This window comes from Pteronotus mesoamericanus, unplaced genomic scaffold, assembly GCF_021234165.1.
Source record: "Pteronotus mesoamericanus isolate MK-2021 breed Mesoamerican mustached bat unplaced genomic scaffold, CSHL_Meso_final contig_214, whole genome shotgun sequence".
Lineage (NCBI taxonomy): Eukaryota > Metazoa > Chordata > Mammalia > Chiroptera > Mormoopidae > Pteronotus > Pteronotus mesoamericanus.
This window is the reverse complement of record NW_026555089.1, coordinates 6,733,216-6,760,049: the sequence shown is the minus strand read 5'-3', so window position 1 is coordinate 6,760,049 and position 26,834 is coordinate 6,733,216. Positions and strand designations below refer to the sequence as shown.

Genomic DNA, 26,834 nt, shown 5'->3' with positions numbered 1-26,834 from the left:
CAAACCTTTTAAGGCAGAAAACAGCACTAGAGTGGGCCCTGATGTTAAGACAATCGCTCACTCTGTCCTTAGGGACCCATGAACCAGCACTCTATGCAAATATACCAGAGCTAGGTGGTAAGATCCTGTAGAACCCCCTCCAAGGTGGGTCATGTCTTGCCCTGGCATTTAGCAACTCCCAGAACTCCTTAAGTAAAAGGGAGAAGGGCATTGAGCTGCGAAAGAGGAACATCTTTGCACACACACCCCCCTCCTATGACTGAGTTCCATCCAAAGAGCCCGCTCATCCCAATTGCTTTGAATAAATCTGTGTCAAGGTGGTGCTCAGGCACCACAGAGAACTGGGGAGCAGTTTGGGTGCCACAAGAAAGCTAGCTGGAGCAGGCCACCTGTCCAGACTGCACAGCTGATAAAGTTGCTCCCAGGGCAAGCCCCATCTGTACTTTATTGTCCTTCTTTCACTTTCCTAATTGAAAATACACCCCCCACCCACAGACACCCATGGCAGAGAACAGCTGAGCCAGGAGAAGCTGAAGAAAACAGCTTTTTATTTGTTACTATAAGAACCAATTACAGAATCCAAGGTTTAAAAAATGGACAAAAGATCTTTATTTCCGAGAATTGGCATACAAAATGCGGAGGGGACAAGGGGAGGGAAGGAAAGAGCGAGCATGGGCTGGCACTGATACCAGCTTAGGGGCCTCAAACTATTTAGGAAAGTCCGGACACCGGACAGGAAGAGAAACCCCCAATTAGAAAAAACAAAAAAAAAGACAGACATGGCAGTCATGGCAGTGCACGCCCCCCCCAACCAGGTACCACCACCTGATATGTTTACTCTCCCCCTCCCCCATCCCCCTTCACGAAGGGAGGCAAAATTTTTTAAAAAATTAAAAAAACCCTCCCCCTAAAACTGTCCACGACAACTGTGGGTCCTACCCCCCAAAACAGGCTAGGTTCCCACAATGGGCCAAGTCCCTGCAGTCAGCCTTCCATCACCAGGCATGGAGAGGACCGGAGAGGGACAAGCCTTGAAGTGGTAACACCAGAGGGCGCCCAACCCCTCCAAGGACACACACTTGCTCCCTCCCTCCCTCACTCCGCACTCCCTTTGATACTAGAGGGAAGGGAACTGGGTGACCTGGGCACCCACCCTCTAGCTTCCAGCCCACCTCCCTTCCCCACAGATGCTCAGTCCTCCAGGACAATGGGCTCGTTGGTGCTGGCAGGATGTGAGGGTGCCGGCAGAGAAATGGGGGGCCTCACTGCAATCAGCGGTGGCTTCACCTTCAGGGGCAAGTTGGGCCTGCGGGCAGCACGCCGCATTTCCAGGTGGGTCAGAGCTTTCCGCAGGGCCCTGCCGGGAAGAAGAGAGGGGAACCAAGAAGGCTAAGACCCTCGAGTTCAAACCCCACAGTCCACGCTGCAATCCTTCCGACCCGTTCTTTTCCGGCATCCCCGTCTGCACCCGGCCTTCCTGCAGCTGGTCTCCCTCGGCCGCTATTTCCCATACCCACCAACCCTGTCGCCTCCCGGCACCTCCCGTGGTGGACTCCCTACCTGGTATCTTTCGTGGCCACAAACACCACAGGATTGGGGGCATCAGCTGGGTTTAGTTTCTGACGCTTGGCTGCTGGCTGTGAGCTTGAGCGAATCCCTGAGGCCAGAGGCCTTCCATTGGCAGAGAAGGGAACCCCTGCCCCTGCCATCTGGAAAAGGGTGGGGCAACACAATGAGAGGCGACGCTCTCAGAATCTTCCCGGCGTGAAAGCCTGCCCAACTCCGCTTGGCCCACTCCAGTCTGTCAACTCACAGTCTCATAGGCCCGTTTCACCATGATGCTCCCCAGCCCCCGGTTCTGGGTCAGCTGGTTTCGGTTGATTGGTGTCTTGGTGCCCCGAGGTGTTTTTGGTTTCAGAGGCGCCTGGGCCACTGTCAGGTAAGAAAAGAATATGAAACTTCTAGAACTTTCATTCTTTCTCTTCTCTAAGCAGTTTCCCTGGGCATCCCTAGAAGTAGTGATGAGGGAAGAGGTCTGACAAGCCATTACTGGCACAGTTGACCCTTGAATAATGTGGGGGTGCGAGGCACCAGCCACCCCCTCACACAGTAAAAAATCCCCACATAGCTTTTGACTCCCCAAAAAACTTAACCAGTATCTCAATAATCACACAGGAGTATAATCTTGTTAAATCAGTATGGTCATACTGGATAGCTCGTAAGAAAACATTATTAACTTACAAAAGTATAGCCTGTTAAACTGACTCTCTAAGAGCTAAATGGGAAAAAAGAAAGCAGGGGGAAGAAAAGCTTTTGACAATAAAAGGACTGAAAGCCTAACACCTCCCTGACTGGTTGCCTACCCTACACCCATCCTGTCTCCACAGTTGGTTCCCCATCCCATACCCAGATCTTTGACGATAGTTGCCAGAGGCAGCCGCACCAGAGGGTGAATCTTCAGTGGAGTCTTGGCGGCCTTAGGAAGCCTAATGGAGCCTGGAGAACAAAGGTGAAAGCTTTGAAGGGGCTCATGTATGTAAGGCCTCTTCTGGGGCCAGGAGCAATGTCTAATTCCATAACAAACCCCGGTGGCCTGCTATCCCTACTGCCATCAAACATGCTGAGAAACACTTGTCTCTGGCCAGGGCAACCCCAAACCTGCCACCAGCCCCAGCGTTCCCGTTCTTACACTCTGCCTTGATGGCATTGGCATTGATGGGGGCGTAGGGTCGTCGGGCAGCCCTCCTCGGCTGTAACAGGTCCCTGCACATGCGTCTGGCGAGACGGGTCAGCTTCGTGGTCTGGAGCAGGAATGTTTGCCTGTTCTTAGCCAACAGCTTGGCCCGGTTGGCGCTGGTCGTATAGGGAGAGAGACTTTGGGCTTCAGGTCTAGACAAGTGACCCCTCGAGTGTGGCTCCTTGAAGGACACAGAAAGAAGGGAGAACACAGATGGACACCGAGGTTCCCATCCTTCTTCCATTCTCTGAAGAGGGCTATTTATTCCTGACTGATCTCTACTGCTACCCCGACCTACCGGGCTCCTAGACCGCCACCCCACCCCCCGTCCCTCCCACATACATCATACCATTACCATATGTCGAGTTGGGTGTTCTGGCCTTCGCCTAAGTTCACATCAATATGCTTCCTGCTCCCCCGCTTCCTGTCCCCCATTGGTCCTTACTGTTGTGCCCCGAGCAGCCCCCTCCAGCTGAGTCGGGGTCTTCAGTCCCCCGTACTTCTTCCAGTAGATCCAACAGGAAGCACAGAGGCGGCACTGCATGTTGGGTGGGCCCCAAGCATACCACTGAGCCGACTGTGTGGCTGTAAGAGCATAGAGAGGAGGTGGAGGTGAGGGGGGAAACGCGCCCCACGAGTCCCTCAGGGTCCTGGGTCAGAGAAGCCCGCTCGCCCACCCTCAACATCCCTGTCCTTCCCTGGGACTCACTGTGACAGCTCTCGCAAGTCAGGCCCTTCTGGAATCCGGCCCCATTCATGCCAGGTTTTGAGCCCACAGAGATGATCTGGTTAGGATTTGGCTTGGTGCTAACAGGGGCAGGGAGGGGGAGGGAAAAAAAAGCACTCAAGGAGAAGAATCTATATCCATTCCATCTCTATAACAATTTGGCCCTGCCTCGTGCCCAGCCCTAGTATGAGGAAAGCATAGGTGGGGAAAGAAAAGGAACACATGCTAGGCTCCCCTACCCATCACACTTACTAGGTGGGGATGTAGACCTGTTTCAGTTTGCTGTCTGCTTCTGCAGCTTTCAATCTCTTCTGCAGGAAGGAAAGAGAAGGATCAGAACACCTCAGCAGGAGGCCTCCGGTCCAGCCTCCCCGGCCCGGACCATACCTGCTGAATATAGCGGTCTGTGGTTTTCCACATGTAATAAAACTGGACTATACTGGCAAGTGACTTCCAGGGTAGCTAAGGAGGGCAGAGGGAACAAGGGTGAGCTCGCATCTGGCCGCAGGTCCTGGCTCCTTGGCCTGCCATCTCTTCCCCCACTCCTCCTAGCCCCATCCACTTACAAAATCCTGGCGAATATCATTGAAATCCTTTCCGTACTTCTCCAGGGCCTCCTCAAATAGCATGGCCTCCGAGGCAGACCATTCTTCCATCTCATCTCGACATAGCACTGGGCCCCCCTGGGGCACCAAGGTCGACATGGCCTTCGCTAGGTCATAGCCATTCCTTTGCAGTGTGTCCATCGCATGAAACTACAGGGAAGGTAGGAAACAACGTTCATGACCAGGATCCCTCAGCATGCTCTCCTTCTGCTCTTCAAATGAGCCCATTCCCTCAGAGACACCCCCCTCCTGTCCCCAGGCTCTGCAGCGCCCCCCAAGGCCCAGCCTGCCTGACCACCCACCAACTCCTGCTCACCAGGGTGATATCTCGGGAGGCAGCGGCTGCACTCATGTGCAGACTTGGCTGCCGAATGGAGCTGCTACAGTCTAGGGCTCTCGCGAAGGTCCCCACCGCTCTGAGAGAGAAATGGAGAAGTCAGGAGAGAAAGAAGAAAGCGCAAGTGGGCTGAGGTGCTAAGCCAGATGAGTTGTTTTTGGAACATGCCAGACACATAATAATGTCCATCTCTAAGAATGGGACTCAGAACTATGTCTACACCTCCCTCAGCCCATCTTCCCCATCCACCCACCCCTCACCGGGCCACCACGAGAAACTGGTCAATCTGCCGGTCTGTGAGAGGATTGTCTGGGTCCCAGACCTTCATCTCCATCTTCTGTTGGTTCCGGTTATCAGATTCTCCTGGGGAACGGGCAATGGCGTCATCAGGGAAAGGGAAGGGGGAAGGATCGGTGTGTCGAGGCTCACAACGGCACCTTGCTCCTCCTCGTCTCCTGACTGGAGTCTGTCGGCCACCTCCACTCTCAGACTGCTCTTCCCAACTGTGCCCACGTGCCCCTCCCAGGTTGCTGAGGTCACTTTCTGTCAGGGTCAGGGCACACTGCCATGCAAACTGCACTGTACAACTCCAAGGCATGTGATTCACAGGGACTACGATGAGAGATAACCCAGTAGCTACACAGTCTGTCCTGCTGCTTACCCTCTGCCAGGCGATCTGGGATTTCAGCTTGGTATTTGCAACCAACTCGGATCTCGCCCTGATCAGCTAGAAGTGTCTTCTGCACAGGGTCAAACACCAGTGAGTAAAAAAAGCAGTCCTAGAGACAGGGAGAGAGAAGATGAGCAGGGAAGTAGCCTTCATAGGCGGGGGCAATGTACCTAGAGTTCCCAAGATAGGTAGCCCCTCAGCCTGTACCTCATCAACCTGTTCCTCTTGCCTCCTGGGGTAATACCCACTCCCCTCCCTCTTCTCCCAACACCGCTCTCTCACCTCCTTTTCCAGGTACTGGCTCAAGATATCAGTCTCGTTCAAGAGGGTCACACTGCATTTTCCTCTATGGGAGAGAGGTCAGAAGACTCTGGGTGAGATCCCCATTCCCCCTCCACAGCACCCCCATATACCAACGCCCCTCCCCCCCATCTTCTAAGGAAGTGCACACAGTGGTCCTGACCGTCCCATACCGTATGTGGGTGGCCGGCAACGACTCAAACTGCCGAGAAAGGAAAAGCTCCCGGTGCTTCAGTTGATGTCGCTGCTGCTCCGACACCCCAGGCTGCTTTGATTCCTCCTCAAACTCCCCTGGGAGATTAAGGAGGGAGAAGCCAAGTCAGAAACCAATACAGAGAGAAGCCATTTGGACAGTCTAGCCCGAGGAAAACATTTACTGTCTCAACTGTTTTTCGCACACTCCTCAGGCATCTGCCTTCCACACCCTCACCCCACCAGCTTTCTCGCTTAGCCCTCTCCCCCATCAGCGATGTTCCTAATTCTCCATCGCTAATGCTCTTAGGAAAGAGCTGAGAGGGCAAAGGTTGCCACAGAAATACATCCCATAGCCAGGTGCCAATACTCAGACACCATTTGCAAAGCCCGAATGTGTGCACAGGCCCAGCGAGAATATCACACTTGCCTATTTCTTGCTAAACCAGCCTGAGGTCCAGAAACTGAGTAAGATGAAAAAGCATCGCACAAGTGTTATGTTTAACACTTCCTCTTTTCAGATGTCAGGAGATTCTTTGCTCTTAAACATCACAGGCAATCCTAACTGTCCCTCACTTTCTACTTACAGTAACTAAGTTTGTTCGTGGGGCTTTTAAGGATGCAGTGTCAACACCTTCCTCCCCAAGAAGCTGTAACTTGCCCTGAAACCTTGGTGTAAAGGGTTAACCTGGCTGGGCGCCAACCAAAGTGGGAGGGGGCAGAAGAGCCACAGGCCCAGGCTCATTGGTGCATTGTTCCCAACCCCGGGGAGAAGGGGGAGTGCAACAGGCTCCACCCCTCGCCTGTGTGCTCCGGAAACCCTGTGCAAAGGGAAGGGGGACCACACCCCCCACACCCCTTCTGATTGGACAAGGCCAAGGTCAGCCCCTGCCAGATGGGGCTGGAAACCCCAGAGGGCCAGAGAACTTGTTAGGCCCAGCTCCTCCGTAACCCCTTCATGCCCAAAGCAGTTTGAAATAAGGAGAATAATTTAGGAAGGAGGAACAAGAGGAGGGGAAAGAAAGCCAAAGTAGGAAAAGAAAAAGAAACTAAAGGAAACTGAAGGAGATATATTTTTTGAAAGATGAAAGCATAAAAAGAACGAAGATAGGGCAATAGGAAAAGATGTAAAATGGAGTGGAGGAGAAAATGGGAGAGGCGAGAAACAGGAAAAAGTGCAAGAAAACTTTCCTCGCTTCCTATTCTGTCCTTTCAATGTATTCCCACTTCGTGATCACAAAATAAGCCCACTTCCCTATTACGCAGGCTTCTGGTACAATCTCTTCCTCTTTACCTTGCCTTCTGTCACCAGCCAGTGTCCCAACATACCCAAAACTGTCCCCCAAGGGCCCTGCTTCTCTAAAGCTCCTCCTCATCCCCCATTTAAATGCTATCATCTCTTTGACCTACATCATTCACATGCACCCACTCACACACAAGCCACATTCTGGCTCTCTTCATCATGGTCTCGCCACCCTGCTTCCAACCCCAACGTGTAAAAACAGGCTTCCCTCCACAGACCAGGCATTTCCCACCCCCAAATTCACACCCCTGCCTTGGGCATGCTACCAGGGGAAACACCTGCAGGGACATGCCCAGGCCTTAGACCAAGGGGAGGAGGGGGAAGAGGGCCCCAGGTGGTAGGGTGAGGGTACAGAGTCACTCACTGGCGTTACTATCAGCCAGGCTGTTGAGGCTACTAGAAATGTCCCTTCGCCGGAAAAGGCACACAACCTTTGCCTCCACATTTCCATTTGCCGTCTAAGAGGGAGGAAAAAGGGGCAGTGAAAATTGGTCACTGGAAAGTAGAAATGCACAGAGACTAACAACAGCCAGTAAGTTTCTAAGGGATGTAGAAAAACCCAAGAAATTATGAGTATGAGATACATTTAAGGACAGACTTCCAAATCCTTTTTTTAAGCCCCCAAAAGATAGTATAGTCAAGTTCCCACTAAGCTCTTAATAGCCCTTCCTGAATACAATGAAAGAATGAATGAATGAATGAATATGAACGGGTACTGAGGATAGGGTCCTCTCGTTCTTCCTGCTCAAGTTAGAGACCTCAAAAGGAGACCGCTTTGGGGAAGGGGAGTGGGGGAACTCTGCTCCACTCACCTTGTTGAGCTCCTCAATCCGTCTAACCAGGTAAGGATTGCTGGAGGAGTTCTCAAAATAGACGTAATCTGTAGGAGGGGGTGGGGAGGAACCGGGAAGATCAGAGGAGTACCAAGGTAGGAGGAGCGGGAGAAGGCCTGGCTGGGCCAAAAAGAGATAAGGATCCAGGTAGACAGGACGCTGAGAAGTGGAAGCAAGCAGACTAATAGAAAATAAGGGATGCCTCCCCCCCCAATTCCTGACCACCTAGTTCTAAAATTACATATTCCACTCAAAAGTGAGCCTTAAGGAAGACAGAAGCAGCAGGGGGTTCACTTGCACTCCCAACTCAGCGATGGAGTTCCACCCGTCTCAGCTCAGCGAAGCTAGCAATTGTTCACCCTAGCGCAGGGCCCCCACCTTTGCGAACCGCGGCGTACGATACCGCCTGGGGACAGGAAACCTCCCGGCGGCTCCCGGGCGAGGGGCAAAGCGGTCGCCCCGGGCCCTTCGCGCCCCGTGCCTGCTTGTCAGTTCCTTCGGAACCACTTTCCCAAGCCTCGCTCCCCGACGCGGGGACCTCCGACGCAGCCCTGAGAGTGCCGTCGGGGCTGTCTCCTGCCTCTCAGAGAGCCTGGTCGTCGGGACGCGTCGCCGTCCCCGCACCCTCGCTCCCGAGCTCCGGGTTCCGGTTCCGGTCCGCGCTCGGGACCACGCCGCCGGGGGCTGAGCCTCTCCGGTCCCGGCCCCCAACCTCTCCCTTTCGGGGCCCCGCAGCCCCTGCACCCGGTACTCACCCCCCACCCGGTACATGTTGGCCGCCATGGTCGTTCCCGCCGCCGCCTCCGGCCGCACAAAGGGGTCCGGGAGACTCGGGGACGGGGGGAGGGTTCGGCTCGAGGCGAAGCCCGGAGCGCGGGGCTGGCGCTTCGCTTAAGTCTCGGTCGGGCCCGCGCAGCCGGCGCCTCCACCGCCTCAGCCGTCACAGTTCATCCCGGCCCGCGCTGTCGTCGCCGCCGCCGCCGCTACCGCCTCACGCCTGGGACGCCGAGGCCGGCACCGGTCTGCTCGGCTTCTTCCGGACGAGCTCGGCTACCACCGGCCCGGAGCCAGCCTCTGAGTCCCCGACCCTCGCGGATCCCCACCAGACGTTGCGCTCTGCCGGCCGCGGGGAAGCCTAGCCCTGCCGGCCTCGGGGCTCGCCTCCTTCCGGAACACCTTCGGCGGACGCGGAGAACAAGGCCCGGCGCTCGGCTCAGGTCGGAGAGCGAGACCCCGCAGATCGGCCACTTCCGGAAGCAGTTCGGCTCCCTCCGGCCAACCGCGGCCCGGCGCTCGGTTATTTCCGTTGCAGCTCTGCCCCTCCTCCGAGGGCGGGAGACGAATTGGGCTTAACTCCCTCCTCGCCGCGCCTGCGGCTCCGCCTCCGGCCACGAAAGACGCGCGCGCCAGTGCGCCTCGCGGGGTTATTTGCCTGTCATTTGCATGAATGGCCTGTTCTCCCTAACCCTTTCCGCGCTCCTCTTCTGCTTCATCCCCACCCCCACAAGGCCCCCGAGGCGCCCAGCCGAGCCCCACAAAAGGACTGGGAGGCGACTTTTCTTTTGGTTTATTGCCCCTCAGCAGGCAGCGGGAGTCAGGGCCCAGGCTGGGGCTGCCGGGCTCAGCCAGCGGATCTAAACAGTGTGTGCAGGGGTGCCGTTCGCCCCCTCCAGGGAAATGCGCAATCGGGAATGTCTCCAAGTCAAGGAAAAGTTGGCCCCTGGTCCTGAGGGGTGGGGTGGGGCGGGGCCATCCTGCAGGGCCGGTGTGATCCGTCCCGCAGCGGTCAGACGTCAAGAGAGGAGGCTGGGGACAGAGAGGGGGTTCGAGAGGGCGTGGCAGGCGCCAGCCCCGAGCCCCCAGCGCCCAGCACTCGCCACTGGAAGATGCTGGCGTCCTTGCCGCCCAGCGAGATGAGGTGCGAGTCATCGTGAGTGAACCGGACGCTGGTCACGTGGCTGCCATGGCCACCGTACACGAGGCTCGGTGCCTGGGTTGAGGGGAAGGTGGAGTTGCGGAGACTGCGGAGCCCCGGCCCAGCTGCCCCCACCCCCGCCCAGGTCCCCGGAGGCCTCACCTTGGCGCGAGCGCACGGGTACTGGAAGAGGTGCACTTTGCAGAAGTCGTCGGCCACAGCCACCACACGCTCGTTGTGGGAGCGGCACAGGGAGTTGATGTCGGTGCCATCCGAGCCGTCTGGCCACACGCCTAACACAGCGGCTGGTCTCAGCCCGGCCTCCTTCCCGCCTCCACCCACAGCCCAAAGCTTCACCGCTTCTGGCGCTGGGGCAGCCGCGGCCTCCCACCGGCCACGTTCCAGGCAATCCTTCCCAGGGAGGGCCGAGGGCCGGAGGGGCCTTCCTGGGCTGGATCTGCCGGTTTCCTGACGCCAAGCATTCCGAGCCCAGGGCAGGCTCCACCTTGTCCCTTCATCCCTCCCGCAGGGCTCCACACCCCTGGACCCCTGCTCACCATAGACGTGGAAGCCCAGCACGCACGTGTAGGTGGCCCACTCTCGGTCTCGGCTGTCATAGCGATTCCTCAGCAGCTTGCAGCCTCCAGCCACGTCCCCTGGGGAAAGGGAGCCCACCCAGCTCAGCCTTCTCCAGGCCTGGAGCGGGGAAGATGCTGGGAATGCGGCCTGCAGCCTCCAGCCACATCCCCCAGGGAGAGGTGGCCCTCTCAGCTCAGCCCTCACCCTGCCCTCGGTGAAGAAGGTAGCGGGAGGCCAGGCTGGCAAGGCTGACTTGAAGCCGTGGCGGGTGATCTGCTCACCACAGTGGCCCTCAGCCCACAGCACAACCCAGCCCCATGAGTTCTCCCTGGAGTTCTCCTAAGAGCTTCTCATGGGTTCCTTCTCCCTAGACAAGGCGACCCCTCCACACCTGCCCTGAGAAACTTTTCCAAAACAGTCTTTTCTTAGTGTATTTTCAAGTCCCTCAAATCCGTGTGGGAATAAGACATGGTGCAACACTGTGTGCAGTTTTTTTCCAAGTCACGGAAAAATCGGAGAAATTTCTCCGATGTGTTTAAGTGCGACTCCAACCCCTCTCCAGGTGCCCACCTGACAGCCCCTCCTCCTGGAGCTCCCCACATGTTCTCCTTCATCCCCTCCCCCCAGAACCTCCACACACACAGACAGAACCCACCCCAACCACCCTTTCCCCACGCCCGCCCTATTGCCACTCACAGTAAAGGATCTCATAGTCCCCAGAATTGGACATGATGAAGTTCCCATCCTTGGACCAGTCAAGGTGAGTAATAAAGCTGGAGTGACCCTGGGAGCAAGGGTCAAGAGACTAAAAATGGAGCCCCCATTTCCCATCCCTCAAACCCCCTTCGTGCACTGGACCCTTTGAGGGGTGTACCTGTTATGGCAATGCCCCACCCTTCACCCCAGCTTTCTTACCACACAGCGGCCAAAGCGGCTGGACTTGGCACCATCGCTGGAAACGCTATAGATGTAGATCATGTTGTCATGGGAACCAATGGCCAGGTACATCCCATCTACAAAGACAGTCACTCAGAGAAGGAAGGGCCAGGGACAGGTCTGGGTCCAGGGTGGGGGTGGCTCCCACCTGGGCTGTACCGAACCACTGAGAGCTGTTCGTTGCCATCAGTGACGTCAGACACGATTTCTCTGGTCTCTGTATCCAAAACCAGCCACCTGGAACGAGGGGTCGGAAAGCTAGTGTGCATATACCTGTCCTGGGCAGCACAGTGACAAGCTGGAGAGACTGAATATCCACAGAAAAGCTGTGAGGTAGACAGAAAAGTCCCCACTGCAGTCTTATGCTGGGAAATGGGAAGGGGCCGCGGGCCGATAAAAGCTGAGGGGCTTCTGATGCCATCTGAGAAAGCAATACGGACGGGACTGGACTACAAGGGCCTTCTGGCGTCTGTAAACCTGTCACTTTTCTGTGTCAGCCTCCTCTATGCCCCGCCCATCTCCTCTGCTTCTCTATCCTGAGCTGCCACCTCCTCCACTCCCAGGCGTGGCAGGGAAAGCGGTTGGCGGAGGGTATGATGGCACTTGCCACAGGGCAGCAGAGGAAGCCTGGGCTGCAGGGAGAAGCCCTGAGGAACAGGAAGGCGCCATTGGGGCTCCTGAGCAGGCAGTAATCATGCTCCTCCACACACGCACCCCCCATTACCAGGAACCCTTTCCCTCCTGCTTTCCCCCGCCTCCCTCTCACCTCCCTGTGTTCAGTCCTACAGCCACAACTGCCCCACTGGGGTGGAAGTCAGCACAGAGACCAGTCTCCTGGGAGGGGAGAGAAGGTGAATTCAAGAAAATGCCTTTCTAGTGAGCAAGCCAAGGCAGCCACCTTGTCATCTTGGTAATGTCAAAGCCACCTCCTCCCAAGGGGGAGACAGGAAGAGGGACAGTAGACCGGGGGCGCAGGCACGGTGTCTCTAGAGCCTAAACAGGAGGTGATATTCAAAATATTTAACAGCCAGAGCTGAGGCTCCCAGCTGGGTTGGAGATTAACCATCAGTTGCTAGATCAGGGGGGCGGGGGACACTGGAGGCAACAGCACAGAATGAGCATTTTAGTAGCCATACCAGTACAGACCGGCTGCCTCTGGGGAGCAGAAGGAAAGGGGATATTGGGGAAGTAGTGGTGGCCACAGGAGCCATACAGGTGTGGCCCTGGGGATCCAGGGACACAGGGCTCTACCTTGAGGTCGATGCTCCAGGCCAGCGCATGGCTCTCACCATCCCACAGGCAGAGCTGCCTGTCATGGCCGCAGGTGAGGAAGCGGTTCTGGAAGGGATGTGTGCACAGCCCCCAGAGCTCGTCCGTGTGGCCCTGCAGCAGAGCATGCACTGTCACCTCTGCCCCTCCCCGACAGCCCTTCCCTCTCTCCTGCCCAGAGCCCTCGGCCCCCAACCTGGATCACAGGGGAGAAGCCCTGGGCCAGATCGCCTCTCAGCAATGCGTTCTTCGTGGTTCCCACTAGCAGCTCAGAGCCCGGCCCCTCAGCAATGGCCCGCACAGCCCCAAAGTGTTCAGGAATCTGCGGGGTGGTGGCAGAAAGTCAGGGGCCTGTCCTGACTGGTGTGACTCAGGGGGTTGGGCGTCATCCCGCAAAGTAAAAAGTCATCAGTTCGATTGACAGGACACACGCCTGGGTTGCAGGCCAGGTCCCCAAGCTGGGGGCATGCGACAGGCAACCACACACTGATGTTTCTCTCCCTCTCTTTCTCCCCCCCTCCCCTCTCTCTAAAAGGAAATAAATAAAAATTTTTTAAAGAAAGAAAGTTAGGGCCCCACCGGCCATTCCTCTTCCACCTCCCTTCCTCAACCCCCGCCCCGCCCTCACCTCAGCCTCCTGGAGGGCCACCAAACTGGGCCCCCACTGCACCAGCCGGCGGTCTCGCCCGCCACCGCTCAGCACAGTCCCATCTCGCCGGAGACACAGGGCAAAGATGGAACCTTCATGAGCATGGGCCTGGGCCACAATCCCATAGGTCTCTGTTGGCAAAGTCCTGCATAGGTCAGGCTCTTGGGGTGCAGGAAAGTGGGGAACTGGAGCAGTCTAGGCAGTCCCAACGAACAGCTCGCAGCATTGAGTGCCTACTGATTACCATTTCTGATCCCTGGCTATTATTCTCCCCAGTTTACAGACTGGACAACTGAGACTCAGAGAAGTGAGGTAACTTCCTAAAGGCCAATTAGTGGCAACACTGGGATTTGAACCCAGGATCTGGCAGACCCCAAAGCCCCAGCCTTTTACTCTCTGCCATGCCCTTTCCCCCTTTTAGATGGGCCCACAGAGAACTACCAACTCCCATGGACGCTCTAGGGTACCAGACTTCCCAGACGCCACCCCCAGCCACATACCTTTGGCCCCGCCCCTGCCTGGGGTCTTGGAATCTGAGAGGCTCCGCCCCCAGGTGAGAATGTTCCCCTCTGAGTCCCCAGTGAGAATGTCCCCATCCGGGAGGAACACAAAGCAAGGGATAAACTTGGGTTTCTTGTATTTCTAGGGGAGAGATGAGGTCAAAAGATAGGGCAAAGACAAACAGTCACGAGACAGTTGGGAGCTGAGTAGCGTTAGGGTCTGTAGTCCTCAAACCAGTACTTCTGTCTCCACTCTGCCCTCCCTCCACCACCCTGCACCCAGTCACACTCACCCCAAAGACACCCTGTTTCCGGGTGAGGGTCCCATTCCCGGGAACCCCTACTCCACCACTCCAGTTCCAGAAGTGGACATGAGATTTCCCGCTGGTGACAATGCAGCTGCTGTCACGAGGGCTGAAGCCGACAGCCAGCACTGAGTCATTTGTGCTCTGAAGGGAAGACACTAGATTCAGCCACTCCAAGCCCTGAGTACCCTCACTCCACTTGACTCTCTTCATTTGCATCCTGACGGCTGGTCTGCAGAAGTCTGGAAACCCCAGGGTACCCTTCCTTCCAGACCCTGGTCCCCTAAGAGCACTACTCCTAGTCACTCGTGATTGGTCACCCAATTGCCTAACAACATCTCCTGTCAGGTCAGAACTTCTATAGTCCCCATTTCACAGCCTCAGAGAGACCCAGGCAACCCCGCCAGAAAGGAAGTGAATGTATGGGTAAGTCTGGACTCCCTGCACCCCGCTACTCCCACCTCCCACCCCTCAGTGCCCTGCAGGCCACCTGGACTCCTCACCTTGATCTCAGCCAGCTTTGTGCCCCGACTGCAGTCCCACACAGACAGCATGTGCTCATTGGAATCATCCACCACACAAAGAAAAGCACCCTGGTCCTGAGGACAGGGACACATTGGAAGGGCTGCATGAGGACTAAAGGCCTGGGAGTTCACGGTCACTAAGCAAGGGACACCATCACAGGTTGGGAGGGGAGAGGTGGGCACGTGTCCCCTTCTCAGGAGAACCGGCTGCGAGGGGTTCAGGAGGGTCAGACTGAGGCTTCCTAGTGAAGTGCAAGAAACGGGTTCCCAGACAGGAAAGACGGGGGTCTCGAGGTTGTGGGGCCAGCTCACCACCACTGAGAAGGCCAGGGCCCCCACGCCCCGCTCAAAGGCCCCCAGTCCAATCTCCTGCAGCTTCAGCAGCGTCTCGGAGTCCCAGACATGAACCACAGGCTGCAAGGGCTGGCGCAAGAGAAGTGGTCAGCGGGGTGAAGGAAGCTGGTCTCGAATGTCGCCCTGTCTGCCTGCCTTTGGTTTTGCCCTTACCTTCCCATCCTTATCCACTCCAGCTGTCTGTCCTGAGGCTACACGAACACCATCAGGGTGAACGGCCAGGCTAAGTGGGCAAGAAGGCACTCTGAGGAAGGGGCTGGGTCTCTCCAGACCACCCAGCACACCTCTGTGCTTGCCGAGCAGCCAGGCTACTCCTCTTCCTCCTGCTCCTCCCCAGCCGCCCGACACCCTTCCCTGCCAAGCCCATGGACCCCATGCCTAGAACTACCCATTCCCAGGCTCCAGGACCCTCACCATCGAACGCAGTCCGTGTGCCCCCGGTAATGTCTCTGGCCGCCACCTCCGGGACCCCCTGGGCCTCCCCCAGGCCGGTACAGCACCACCACACAGGCGATAAAGTAGACCACCTCCCCAGAACGCAGCACAAACAGATTAGAGCGGGAGTCACGGCCCCTGTACCCATAGCTGGAGCGGGGATCGCGGTCAAGGAAAGGTCAGATGACGGGCAGGATGAGCAAGAGGGGAAGACAGGGCTTCTGGCCCGCAAAGCCATTGGCCGAGGACAGCAAGGGCGGATTCAGAGTTCCCTGTCCCTGCAGACCCAGGAAGAAACCATAGAGAAGGCAGGGGCATCCCAAGATGGGAAAAATGGTTCCCATGGGCCTTGAGGGGCAGGATACACCCAGTCAAGGCTGAGGGTCTCCGGGGGTGGGCCGCTGGGCAGCTCCTCAAGGCTGCGGATGCCAGATGGGATGTACATGGTAATTGGGCGGCCACGAAGGAACATCTTCACTGAGATGCCTTCTACAGAAAAAAGGGGGGCGGGCGTCAACCACCACCCTGCAGCCTCCCTCCGGGAAAGCCAGAGCAGAACTCTACCCACCAGACCTCACAGGTACCCCCAAGGTCAATCCTGAGGCGCTAGCCCCAATCCTAACTCTTTCCTCCTAATTCGTCCAGATGCTTCTGTCCTTACCCAAATTGTAATTGCTTCTCCGAGATCCAGGACCCCCAGGGCTGGAGAGGGGGTCTTTCCCCCCACGGCTATTGAGAAGAGAAAAAAGCATAGGGATCAGGGTCAGGTCCCAAGATCTGAATGTGCAGGGACAGAACACAAGAAGGGATGCTACCCCAGAGACCGCAGTCACCTCTGCAGGCTTTAGTTTGCATCCATTTAGTTTAGGGCCCTAGGGCAGAGGGGGACTTTCAGCTCCATTTAAGAAATGAGAAGACTGACGCTACAGGGGCAGAGCGCACAGCACAAGGCACAAAGCTTGTACGAGGCAGTGCGTACAAGGGAGGAGCCCTTTCCTCCAGACTACCAGGCCTCTGGCTCCGAACCTTTCCATTTCTCCATCTACAAAATGGGACAAAAGTGACCCCGGAAGGCACTCAGGCCCTGCCTTTCAGAAATCTAAGACGTAAACAAGAAAGTCCTTCTCTCTCCAGAGGAAAGTGAGCATTCCGGCAATCACTGTCATCAGACAATAATAAGGTGGTAATATCTCCCCAGAGAATAAAGGAGAGACCAAGGATAGGGCTAGAGTGAACCCTTAGATGTCCCGGGGCCTTCACGCACTCTGAGACAACTATGCTCAGCCATTAGGACTTCCCTTTGCTCTCTAAAAGTAAAATCTGGTAAATTGGGGGAGGAGAGGGTGACTGAAACTCTGAGAAAGGTTATTGATGGAAATCATGGAAGCTTTTGGAAAAGCCCCTTAGAATCTCTGGAGGTGCATTGTGATACGTTGGAAAGGGCAGGGGAATTATAGCCAGGAATTGTTGAGTTCAAATCCTGCCTCTAGCTGTGTGACCCCGGGCAAATGACTTACCCTCTCTGAGCCTGCTTCCTCACCTGGACAATGAACAGCATGAGACCACCAACCCCCCAAGGATGTCGTGGGACTGAGTGAGATGGAGGAGGTCGAGGATTTAGCACAGTGCCCAGTACACAGCAGGCGCCCCAGGAGTGCTTGTTCCTTTCTTCCTGTTGGGCAATGAGGTCCCCCACCCCACCAAGGGAAGCAAGTGAGGGATGAGGAAAGTCGAGAGCCTGAGCCTGGGGTGGGGCAGGTTGGGGGAGCCTCGCCCACCTCTCTGTGCTCCCTGACCGCAATAACAGGTTGGCCGAGGAAGCTGCCTTCCGGGAGAGTTTCTGTCGAGGCCGCTCGGAGGGGGATGAGGAGGAATTTCTCCGCGTCCTGGCAGGAGCATAGTGAGCAAGTGAAGGTCGCTGCTTCTGGTCGTGCTCCCCAGCCTCCCCACCCCTCCCAGCGGCCGCACAGGACACTCACGAGTCAGAGCGCTGTGGCGGCTGTACGAGCCTGAGAACACCCGCGGAGCCAGTGCCCCCAGGGGAGCCCGTGCCACTGCTGCTGCTGCCCCCTCCTTCCGACTGGGTCCCACTAGGCTCTTCACTGCCCCCCTGAGGGGCTGGGGGCCCATTGCTCAGGCCAGGGGTTCCAGGGGATGGCTCCATCTCCAACTGGGTCTCCGTCTGGGTGCCTCGGCTCACCAAGGAGGGGCTGCATGAGGGTGGCAGTCCTGGTGGGGTCGCGGGGCTGCTGAGGAGACACGGAATCAACCTGATGTCCTTTGAGGCTCCGAGAAGGAGGAGGAAGAGGGTGTGAGGACTTGCAAACCTGTCCCTTGTAGGAGCTATCCTGCCAGAGTCCTGCAGGGAGGTGGGGGGCGCCTGCAGCCGCAGCAGGCGAAGGGCTTCTGCCAGGGCCGCCTTTACCAGCTCCATCTCCTTCTCCTGCACCTGAAGCCGCTGGCTCAGGGACTGCAGGGCCTCCTGAGCAGGGCCCTCGCCTGGGAAAGGGGCAAGAAGCACCCAGAATGTACCACCACCTGGGGAAAGGGTTGAGGCGATTCTGCCTGCCCCCAACTTTGCAGTCCAATAGGACTGCCCCCTTCAAGCAGCCCCGGGCTTAGAGGCTTGCTCAGAGGAGAGGAGACGGGTGGTAGAGGATCAAGGGCCTCCTTCTGGCAGGGCAGGCAAAGAAGCTGGCAAAGCTCCCTTCCTGCTGCCGTCCCAGCCTCTGCAAAGACAGGGTGTACCATGGAGTACCGGGGGGAAATATGGAGTACTGCCGAGGAACGTGGGAACCACAGCTGGAGTCGCAGTACTGGTGAGGGACGACAGGGCCCACCCCAGAGCAAGCTCAGGTCTCAAGGGAAAGCGGAGAAACTGAGCGGGCAGAACGGCGACAGAACGGGGAACACAACAGTACAGTCATTCTGAGGACTCAGAGGACCAGGAAATCTAGAATGACAGAAAAGGGCACCAGTGGAGAAAGAGCCATAGCGAAGGTTCACGGGTAACTGCGGGGGCCAGAAGTAAGAAGACCCGAAATACCAGCAGAAGAGGCCCGAGGTAACATAAGAGACAGGGGAACATCGAGGTGCCCAAAGTAACATGGGGTGGGGGGTGGGGGTAGGACGAGGTTGGGTAAGTCCGAAATGACAGTAGCAGGACCCGAGTAACTAGGGAGAGCGACCTGAGGAACAGTGGAGGATGCTCAGAGCCCGTGGGTCCGTGGAGCACGCGGGGACGCCACTAGACGGCCGTCGGGCACTAGCAGCGCCTGACCGACCGGCCGGGTGCTCCGGGAAGGGGCACGCCGCCCGCCCCGCCCCGTACTCACCGGGCCCCCCGGCCCCGTCCATCCGGCCCCCCCCGCGGCTTGCTCCGAGCGGCGGCGGCGGAGGAGGTGTCTAAGCCGCGGGGACCATGGCCAGGGAGAGGGGAAGGGGAAGCACCCCAGGGCACGCGCGCAAAGGTGCCGTGCCACCCCCCGGGGGCGCTGTCGGGCTCGGGGAAAGGTCCTGGAGGGGGCGGGAGACGCAGTCTCCGGGGCCCGCCGGGGCCTCGGACTCTCCCGGGGCCGCTCTCGGCTCCCGGGGGTGGGGTGGCGGGGCCGTCCCGGGCCCCAGCGCCGCAGCACAAACAGGCGCCGGACGCGAAGCCGCCAGGAAGCGCGGGAGGGGGGGCGGGACAAGGGGGGGCCGGGCAGCCTCGTAACCCCTCCCTGTCCGGGCCCCGCGGTTCAGCACGGGGCGGGGCCAACCCGCTGACCCCGTGGCCCTAGTCCGGCCTCCGCCCTACGGGCCCTTCCGGAATCTTCGCCCCCGGACTCCCTCGGGACGCGGGAGGGAGCGAGGTCCCTGAGGTCTCCGCCCCCGAGCTCCTAAGCCCCTCGGGGCAGAGCCGACCAGCCCCTCCCCTCTTCCGGGAGGGGCCCGGGGGCGGGGCTTTCCCTAAGGGGCAAGGCCAAGGCATCCGAATTGGGGCAGGCAGGGGAAAGAGCTTTGGGTTATTAAGCTGGGGTGGGAGGAGGATTCCCAGGGTATTGGGGTCAGCGTGGCATTAGCCCAGCTCAAGCCGTCCTGGGCTGACTCAGCGTCCTGCCCCGGCCAACCCGTCCCTGACAACTCTGCTCTTCCCTGGGAAGAGATGGGAGATGGCTCCCGTGCTGCCCCTGGCGCTGCCCCTCCAGCCCCGAATCCGTCTGGCGCAAGGGCTCTGGCTCCTTTCCTGGCTACTGGCGCTGGCTGGTGGCCTCACTGTCCTGTGTAGCGGGCACCTCCTGGTCCAGCTGTGGCGCTTTCGCACTTTCTTGGCTCCCTCCTGCCCGTTCACTGCCCTGCCCCAGGTTGCCCTGGCAGCTGGTGCAGTGGCTCTGGCCACCGGATTGGTGGGGGCAGGAGCCAGCAGGGCCGGTCTGGACGCAGCTCAATACCCTCCCTGGCGAAGGGTCCTGGGCCCACTGCTGGTGGCTGCTACTGCTGGAGGTGGAGGGCTCCTGGCCCTCGCCCTGGCACTAGCCCTGGCTTTACCCGGGAGTCTGGCCACAGGGCTGGAGGAAGGCCTGGGGACTGCCATGGCTCACTACAAGGACACAGAGGTGCCAGGATACTGTCATGCCAAACGGCTGATGGATGAGCTGCAGCTGAGGCAGCACTGCTGTGGGCGCCATGGGTACAAGGATTGGTTTGGGGTCCAGTGGGTCAGCAGCCGATACCTGGATCCCAATGACCGGGACGTAATTGAGTGAGTGCCTTGCTTCTGTCCTCTCCCTCTTCCCCCTCCTCCTCTGTCCGTTAAAACCCCACCTCACCGAGACAGGCAATAAATAGTCTAGTGATTGAGAGGATGGGCTCCACGGCTCAGCCATTTCTCAGCTATGTGACCCAGGGCATGTTACCAAACTCCTCTGGGCCCTTTCCTCATCCGTAGAATGGAGATAATAATAGCACCTATCTTAGAGAACTGCTGCGAAGACAAATGAATTATGCATGCCTGGCACATAGTAAAGCAGCCGGTAAATGTCTTACTCTCATTTCTCCCTTCTCCACTCCTGTGCCCCAAAGCTTCTCCCCAGGCCTCTATCTCCAGACACCCTAACACGCTGCCCCTCCCTTTGCAGCCGGATCCAGAGCAATGTGGAGGGCCTGTATCTGATTGATGGAGTCCCTTTTTCCTGCTGCAACCCCCACTCGCCCAGGCCTTGCCTGCAAACCCGGCTCTCAGACCCCCACGCCCACCCCCTCTTCGATCCTCCTCAGCCCAACTCAAACCTCTGGGCCCAAGGATGCCACGGGGCGCTGCTGGGGCACCTGCAGGGGTTGGCGAGCACACTGGGCAGCCTGCTGGCTGTCACCTTCCTGCTGCAGGTGAGTCAGCAAAGTGTCTGAGGCCTCCCTCCATCTGGGCCTCCTCGCTGCCTCTAACTCTGGGGCCCCAGAAGTGCTGACCCTGACTGACTGCTTTCCCCTTCTTTCCCCAGACTGTGGTGCTCCTGGGCCTGCGGTACCTGCAGACAGCGCTGGAGGGGCTTGGAGGAGTCATCGACGGGGAAGGAGAGACCCAGGGCTATCTCTTTCCTGGTGGGCTGAGAGACATGCTGAGGACAGCATGGCCGCAGGGAGTGCTCGGGCCGGCACCTGAGGAGGCCCCTCCCGAAGAGGCACCTGCTAAGGAGGACCTACCTGAGGCCTAGTGACCCGGGGCTTGGGGCGGTGATGGGGGGAGATCGGGGAAGGGGCGGACCAGACGGAAACCTCGCAACTCTTTTACCAAGGCCCCAGGTGGGGCAGGGGGTGCTCCCTGGGATTAGAGGGGTTAAGGATAATCAGTGAGCTGCAATGGGTAGGAGAAAAAACAAGGGGTCCTAGGGCCTAGCCCCTGTGGCCAGAACCACCCAGAAACACAAAACAGGGTGGCGACGGGAAAGTGACACGGGAAGGACTGGAGACTGCCTCTGGTGCAGACTCAATAAAGCTTTTGGACTGGAGCCACTGACTCTCTCTTCAAGGGCGGGGGCCCTGAGAGAAGTGATTTCTGCCTGAGACAGAAGCCAGGACACCAAGGTTTGGACCCCGGTAAGAATCAGAATGCAAGAACCAGACTTGCGAAATGAGAAAAAAATCAGAGGCCCCTCCAGGTTGAGATTTTTTTATTCTGGAGGTAGGAGGGGGTTAGCATGCTCAGGTGGGGAGGGTCCAGCCCAGCGCCTCCAGCCCCCCAGTGCATGCCCAGCCCCAATAAGTTACCCAGTTACTCAGCTGCCCTCCCTCCTGAGTCTGTCTGTCCTTTTGCTCCGCCCCAGACAGGGCTGACTGGGCTCAATACAAGGGCTGCTTGTCCCCAGCTTGTGGGCAGTGCCACATGGCAGGGTGAGGGAGGGGGAAAGCAGCTGGGCCACGCCCTATGGCTGCAATGGCAGAGGGACAGGGCCACCCTGGCTCTGAGGGGTCAGGACTTGGAAAACCACACCCTGGCAGGCCAGGGGCCCAGTCCCACAGGTCTGTGCCTGATGAGGTGTAGTCGGGGTGGGGCATCCATCACACCTCCACGGCTGGGTCTGAACCGCGGCCCTGCCGCTGTAGCTGCTCCTCCTGCTTCATCTTGGGCTTCTCTGTGCGCGTGTGCCACACCAGAACCTGTCCCGGGAGGGCTTCCATGAGAGCCAGGCCCAGCCAGAGCCAGGCCTCGGGGCCCTCAGTGTCAGCGCATTCTCCAACCCCTCTACACATGCAGTGTTGGCTGCAAAGTGTAAAGGGCAGGCTGGAGGGCAGCCTCCGGCCTCCAAAATGGGGCCTTAACCCCTCAACCTCTCTGTGCCACAGAGGTGCCCAGGACTCTGGGAGACAGAGTGACGGGACACCACTTTTTTGGTCTGGCTCCCAGCTTCCCCTTTAGTAGAGTAAGCAAGGCTGTAGCTGAGTTCTGGAGGGTCCTTCCTGGCTCCAACACCTGTCCTTTGATGCTCCTCCCCCGGGCCTCCCTCCACTTCTCCCATCTCCTGCACACCCCAGGGCTCCGTGACCCACCTCCGTCCCCTTACCCGAGTGCAGTTGGCAGCCCTTGGCTCTAGGTCCTTGGGATCCACGAGGTGGCTCAGGAGACTGCTCTCCAGGTGGCCCCGGGGAGCAGTTGCATCAAACTGGGCATTGGGCTTAGCCAACAGCAAGGGCAGGGCGACCGCAAATCCCGCCATATCCAGCGGGAAGGGCCGGTTGGGCTCCCACGCTGTGTGGAAGCCCACAACCCGGCCATCCTGTACCCGAGGGCCCTCGAATCGCAGGCCGCCCACCAGCCCCACAGGCCACACTGAGACACCACGGGTCCAGCGCATCTAACAGAGGTCAGGAGACAAGAGAAAGAGAGTGGCGGTGGTCCAGGGGAAGAGGAGCAGCAGGAGGGACCACTTGGGTCACTCTCCTCCATGTTCCCCCCTCCTCACCCAACAGCATAGAGCGACAATGGTAACCAAGGCAACAGAGGACACTGGGCTCCCCAGGCTCTTTCCCAGCCCCATCCCAGAGCTCACCTCCTCAAAGAGTTCCCGGCTGTAGGTGTTGTCATCATCAGCAAAGTACACAACTCCCCGGGTCCCTGGGGCGGGTGGGTCCTTCTCTCCCCCCACAGCGCCCCTTCCACTCCGGAGCCAGTCCAGAGCCCTGTTCCGCTGCTCTACGCCACGGGGACGAACCCAGCCCGGCTCGCCCTCCCGGAGCCGCTGGGCCTTGGGCGTGAGGACCGCCAGGTGCGTGAAGAGGAGGCCAGAGGCAGCCAGCAACCCGGAGACCAATGGGGTAGGGCCCTCAGCGTCCTCCACCAGCAGCCAATGCAACCGGGGCACCAGACTCAGGGTCTGGGACAGCCGCACCAGCTCTGCCTTCTGCACTAGCCTGCGGGGGGGAAGATGCAGCAGGAGGGAAAGGGGTGGACACCATCTGCCCACTCCAGCCAGCAGACATAGCTTCTTCTGAGCCACCTCTAGCATACCCGCAGCCTTTCCCCAGCCAGTACCCACTCCCGTCCTCGCCTGCCCTTCACACCGACGTGCGCCTGCCCTGGTCTTCTAACCATGTCTGTCACCCACCTCAACCCGAACCCCGTGGGAGAATATGAGTGAAGGGTACGGACTTTGGAATTAGATCTGGGTTTGAATGCTAGGTTTCTAATCAGGTGAGGCATCTGGGGAAAATGGCTCACTCTTCCCCAGGTCTCAGTTTCTTTGGCTGCAAAATGGGAATAACAGTATTGTACAATGATGTTGTTTACAAGGTTAAATAACAATTTTCTAAAACACTGGTAGGACCAGGTTCTTTTCCTTCTGTGCTTGGGCTTCCAGGTAGAGGAGTTTAAAGGAGTCCCTTGACTTATTCCTCTCCAGGGGAGAAAGATTTGAGTTTAGACAAAGTACTGGGAAGAATGCCCCAGTCTGTTATCTTTCAGACTGGCCCGCCTGCCCCAGGTTCGGTGGGGTGTGTGTGGAGGAGGAGAGGGTCTGGAGTGGCCTGTGCCTAGACGGCTCAGCCACCTGATTCCAGGGGGCAATTAGCAGGCCCTTTGGCTGCAGATCCAAAACCACAGTTCTCCTCCTTGGTTTTTATATGAGTAATAAGGGTACATTTTAATTAAAAAGAAAAACACAGTAAAACACTTAGTACGGCGCCTGGTAAGAGTAAACACACTGTAAATAATAGCTAGCGTAACTATTTCTAGACCCTGGTATGACTACAGGACCAAGCCCTTCTCTATTTCAAGTTGGATAGGGGTTCTCAAACTTTCTAGAGAGAGTGAACTCATTGGCAAGCTCCAAATTTCCTTGAAGCTGTGTTGGCCTATCTTAATATTTCTCAGGAATTGTGTATTCTACTTCACAGTACATCCCTGTCTCTTTTACTGGAAAATAACCATTTTTCCCCCACAAATCTTTGAGTAAAGATGTGGTTCATTTCTCCTGTCATTTGGCATGCCCTACTTTGAGGAATATTCCTGGCCCGATGCCACCCCCAAATCCTCTGCATCAACCCCAACCTCTTGGTCTGTGCAGGCCTCTCCGGTCCACCAGAGCCCATACCTGGCATAGGTGGGGGTAACAACATAGATAGTAGGCAGGGCCTCAGGCTCAGGGGGCTGGGCAGGGGCAGGGACTGGACGATGGAGATCAGCTTGCAGCTGGGAAATCCTCAGATCCTTCTGCCGAAGCTGCTCTGCTGCTGCCCGCAAGGGAGGGAGGCAGTCACATGGCTGGCCTGGTCCCAGGAAGCAGGGATGGGAGCAGAGAATCACAGGATGTTCAGAATCCCAAAGGGCCATAATCTCACACAATTTAGCCAGGGCAGGGATCTTCTCACAATTCCTCCACCAGCCTTCTCTACACCTCTGGGGTGGGGGTCTCACTGTCTCAATTAGCAGCCCCTCTCCAACTTCAACAAATTCCATCTGTGACCATTTTCATTTGGATATTGAGCTGATTACCTGCCTCCATCCTTTCTACCCGCTGGTTCTAACTGTGCCTTTTGGAGCCATAACGAACAAGCCTCTCTCCCTAAAACAGGACAGTCTTTCAAATACCTGAGGATCATGCAGTGACCCTGTCTGGAAATCCCTGCACAAGAGGCAGAGTTCAATCTGTTCCCTTGGCTGTGCGACCAAAGACTCATTAAATTTATCAGTTCCATTATTGGGAAAATGTTTATTGCATGCTCTTCCTGGAGGTGCATCAGGGAGCAAAGCAGCTAGGACCCCTGCTCTGGTGGAGCTCTCACTTCAGCGGAGGAGGCGGTCACTAAGCAAAGAACGTTACAAATTGTGATAAGGGCCAAGAAGGAAGCCAACAGGGCAGAGAATAAAAAGGGAATCCAGGAAAAGAATTGTTCCTTTAGATAAGGTGGTCAGGGAAGGCCTCTCTGAGGCGGTGACATCTGAGCTGAGACCTGAAGGATGAGAAAGAGGCAGCGGGAAAGAGCTGGGAGAAAGGCACGGCAGGCAGAGGGAACGGGCTAAGAGCTTGAGAGAGCAATGAGCGTGCGGTTTTCGAGAAACTGTCACGAAGCCAGCGTGGCCGGAGCAGAGCGAGCGAGAGGGTTAGGAAAGGGGGCTCGAGAGGTAGACGGCGGCAGGATCCTGCGGGGCCATGCAAGCCACGGGAGGGAGCCTGGATTTCACCGAGGGCGGCGGGAAGCCGCGGTGCGTTCCAGCGAGGGGAGTACACCGGGCAGCCGCAAAGGGCTGTCGGAGGGCCGAGCCGGATGAATGGTTGTGTGCACGGGGGTTCGTCCCCAGGGCGGGAAGCACGGCGGCGGGCGCCCGCGGGCAGGCCCGCCGCACCCCCGCCCCGCCCCGCTCACCGAGCTGCACCAGCGCGTAGAGGAGGCCGGCGATCGACACCAGGAAGTAGACGAGAAACACGTTCTTCAGCTTCAGCTTCATGGCCGTGCCGCCGCCGGCGTCCAGGCAGGCGGGGTCCCGCGGGGACAAGGGGTCCCCGCCCCCTGCCGGACTGCCTGCAGGCCCCGCCCCTGCAGCGGCCCCGCCCCTGCCCCGCCTTCCTCACTCCTCTCTAGACCAGCTCCTGGCCGCTGGGGCTGGCGAGCCCGCCGGGGGCCAACATCCAGTCTGTCAGCTACAGCCCCCTGCCCCGGTTAATTTCCGGTCCCATCGCCTAGTTCTGGGAACCTCGGGAGTGGGTGACGTCATATCCGGCGTGTCCAGCGTGCGGGGCCGGCAGTCTGAAGCCCGGTGGGAACACGTGGGAGCGACTTTGAGACCTTCCCCTCGAACTCCAGTCGTTGTGCCCAGGTTTTCTCCTTATATTCATTCATCCATGCGTCAGGCACAGCACCCCGTAACCATAGCTCAGTAAATACTTGTTAGGTGAACGGATGAGATCTAGGGCCTGTCATGCGCCAGGCCTGGGTTCTAGACTGTCACATATAATCCTCACTATAATCCTAGGAGAGAGATGGCATTGTCCTGTTTTATACCTAAGTAACAGGTTGACAAAAGTTATGCAATTGCCATTGTGCGATTTTCTACATCCCTTCTAGATTGACTCCAGGTATCCTCTGACCCACTTTTCTCAGATGGCAATGGGGGCTGGGGAGGGATGAGGTGCCAAGGCAGTGGCCTATCTCCCAAGGAATTGATTGAAATATTTCCTGCCCTGGCCGGGTATCTCAGTTGGTTAGAGCGTCCTCCCGGTGCACCAAGGTTGTGGATTTGGTGCCTGGTCAGGGCACATACAAGCATCACCCAATGAATGCATAGTAAATGGCAGAACAAATCAATTACTTTGTTAATATTTCCCTCTCTCTCTCTCTCTCCAATCAGTAAATAAAGACTTTTTTAAAGAAAATAAATATTTCCTGAGCTGAGGAATTCCATGAACACATCCCCTAACTCCTGAGAGGAAGCAGAGTTTTGTCACCACAAAATATGCTTTTTGGGATAGTAAGTTGTTTTTTTTTAACTTCAAATAAATTTTTTATTACACAAAGGTCACATAATTGAATATTTCTATACTTTGTACACAGTTATTCTTACTCTCCACAGAAAGGCTCTTCTTTTTTAAAAAAAATTATTTACTTTTAGAGAGGGAGAAAACTATTGACATGAGAGAAAAACATCGAATGGTTGCCTCTTGCCGGTGCCCCAATCAGGGACCATCCCGCAACCCA

The 26,834-nt window shown here is 57.5% G+C and overlaps 4 protein-coding genes across 5 annotated transcripts; 1 reads left to right on the top strand and 3 right to left on the bottom strand.

Moving 5' to 3' along the window:
- Positions 1–531: 531 nt before the first annotated feature.
- On the bottom strand, positions 532–8,945 carry MTA2 (metastasis associated 1 family member 2). Its single transcript, XM_054571031.1, has 18 exons — positions 8,460–8,945; positions 7,684–7,751; positions 7,236–7,329; positions 5,550–5,667; positions 5,359–5,422; positions 5,068–5,185; positions 4,667–4,769; positions 4,386–4,485; positions 4,031–4,219; positions 3,852–3,926; positions 3,717–3,775; positions 3,447–3,544; positions 3,183–3,322; positions 2,690–2,918; positions 2,407–2,496; positions 1,814–1,932; positions 1,561–1,709; positions 532–1,357 (listed from the first exon to the last, which is right to left on the bottom strand). Exons 1-18 carry the CDS (start codon positions 8,485–8,487, stop codon positions 1,192–1,194), a joined length of 2,007 nt encoding a protein of 668 aa, XP_054427006.1. The 5' UTR covers positions 8,488–8,945; the 3' UTR covers positions 532–1,191.
- A 169-nt stretch (positions 8,946–9,114) lies between these two features.
- On the bottom strand, positions 9,115–18,789 carry EML3 (EMAP like 3). Of its 2 annotated transcripts, none has more exons than XM_054571028.1 (22): positions 18,506–18,789; positions 17,498–17,669; positions 17,150–17,419; positions 16,949–17,056; positions 15,832–15,899; positions 15,536–15,659; positions 15,150–15,320; positions 14,889–14,958; positions 14,694–14,804; positions 14,361–14,456; positions 13,846–14,001; positions 13,553–13,694; positions 13,032–13,183; positions 12,600–12,725; positions 12,386–12,517; positions 11,901–11,968; positions 11,283–11,371; positions 11,114–11,211; positions 10,895–10,982; positions 10,177–10,275; positions 9,782–9,912; positions 9,115–9,694 (listed from the first exon to the last, which is right to left on the bottom strand). In XM_054571028.1, exons 1-22 carry the CDS (start codon positions 18,525–18,527, stop codon positions 9,491–9,493), a joined length of 2,697 nt encoding a protein of 898 aa, XP_054427003.1. In that variant the 5' UTR covers positions 18,528–18,789; the 3' UTR covers positions 9,115–9,490. The 2 variants fall into 2 exon arrangements, with proteins under 2 accessions (XP_054427003.1, XP_054427004.1); XM_054571029.1 differs by having other exon boundaries at positions 17,150–17,416.
- A 376-nt stretch (positions 18,790–19,165) lies between these two features.
- ROM1 (retinal outer segment membrane protein 1) lies at positions 19,166–20,860 on the top strand. The gene is made up of 3 exons (XM_054571030.1): positions 19,166–19,911; positions 20,288–20,534; positions 20,648–20,860. The coding sequence occupies exons 1-3, from the start codon at positions 19,322–19,324 to the stop codon at positions 20,858–20,860; spliced, it is 1,050 nt and encodes a 349-aa protein (XP_054427005.1). The 5' UTR covers positions 19,166–19,321.
- A 446-nt stretch (positions 20,861–21,306) lies between these two features.
- Positions 21,307–25,656, bottom strand: B3GAT3 (beta-1,3-glucuronyltransferase 3). The gene is made up of 5 exons (XM_054570659.1): positions 25,506–25,656; positions 24,233–24,407; positions 22,694–23,054; positions 22,208–22,498; positions 21,307–21,803 (listed from the first exon to the last, which is right to left on the bottom strand). Exons 1-5 carry the CDS (start codon positions 25,585–25,587, stop codon positions 21,705–21,707), a joined length of 1,008 nt encoding a protein of 335 aa, XP_054426634.1. The 5' UTR covers positions 25,588–25,656; the 3' UTR covers positions 21,307–21,704.
- Between the last annotated feature and the right edge of the window lie 1,178 nt (positions 25,657–26,834).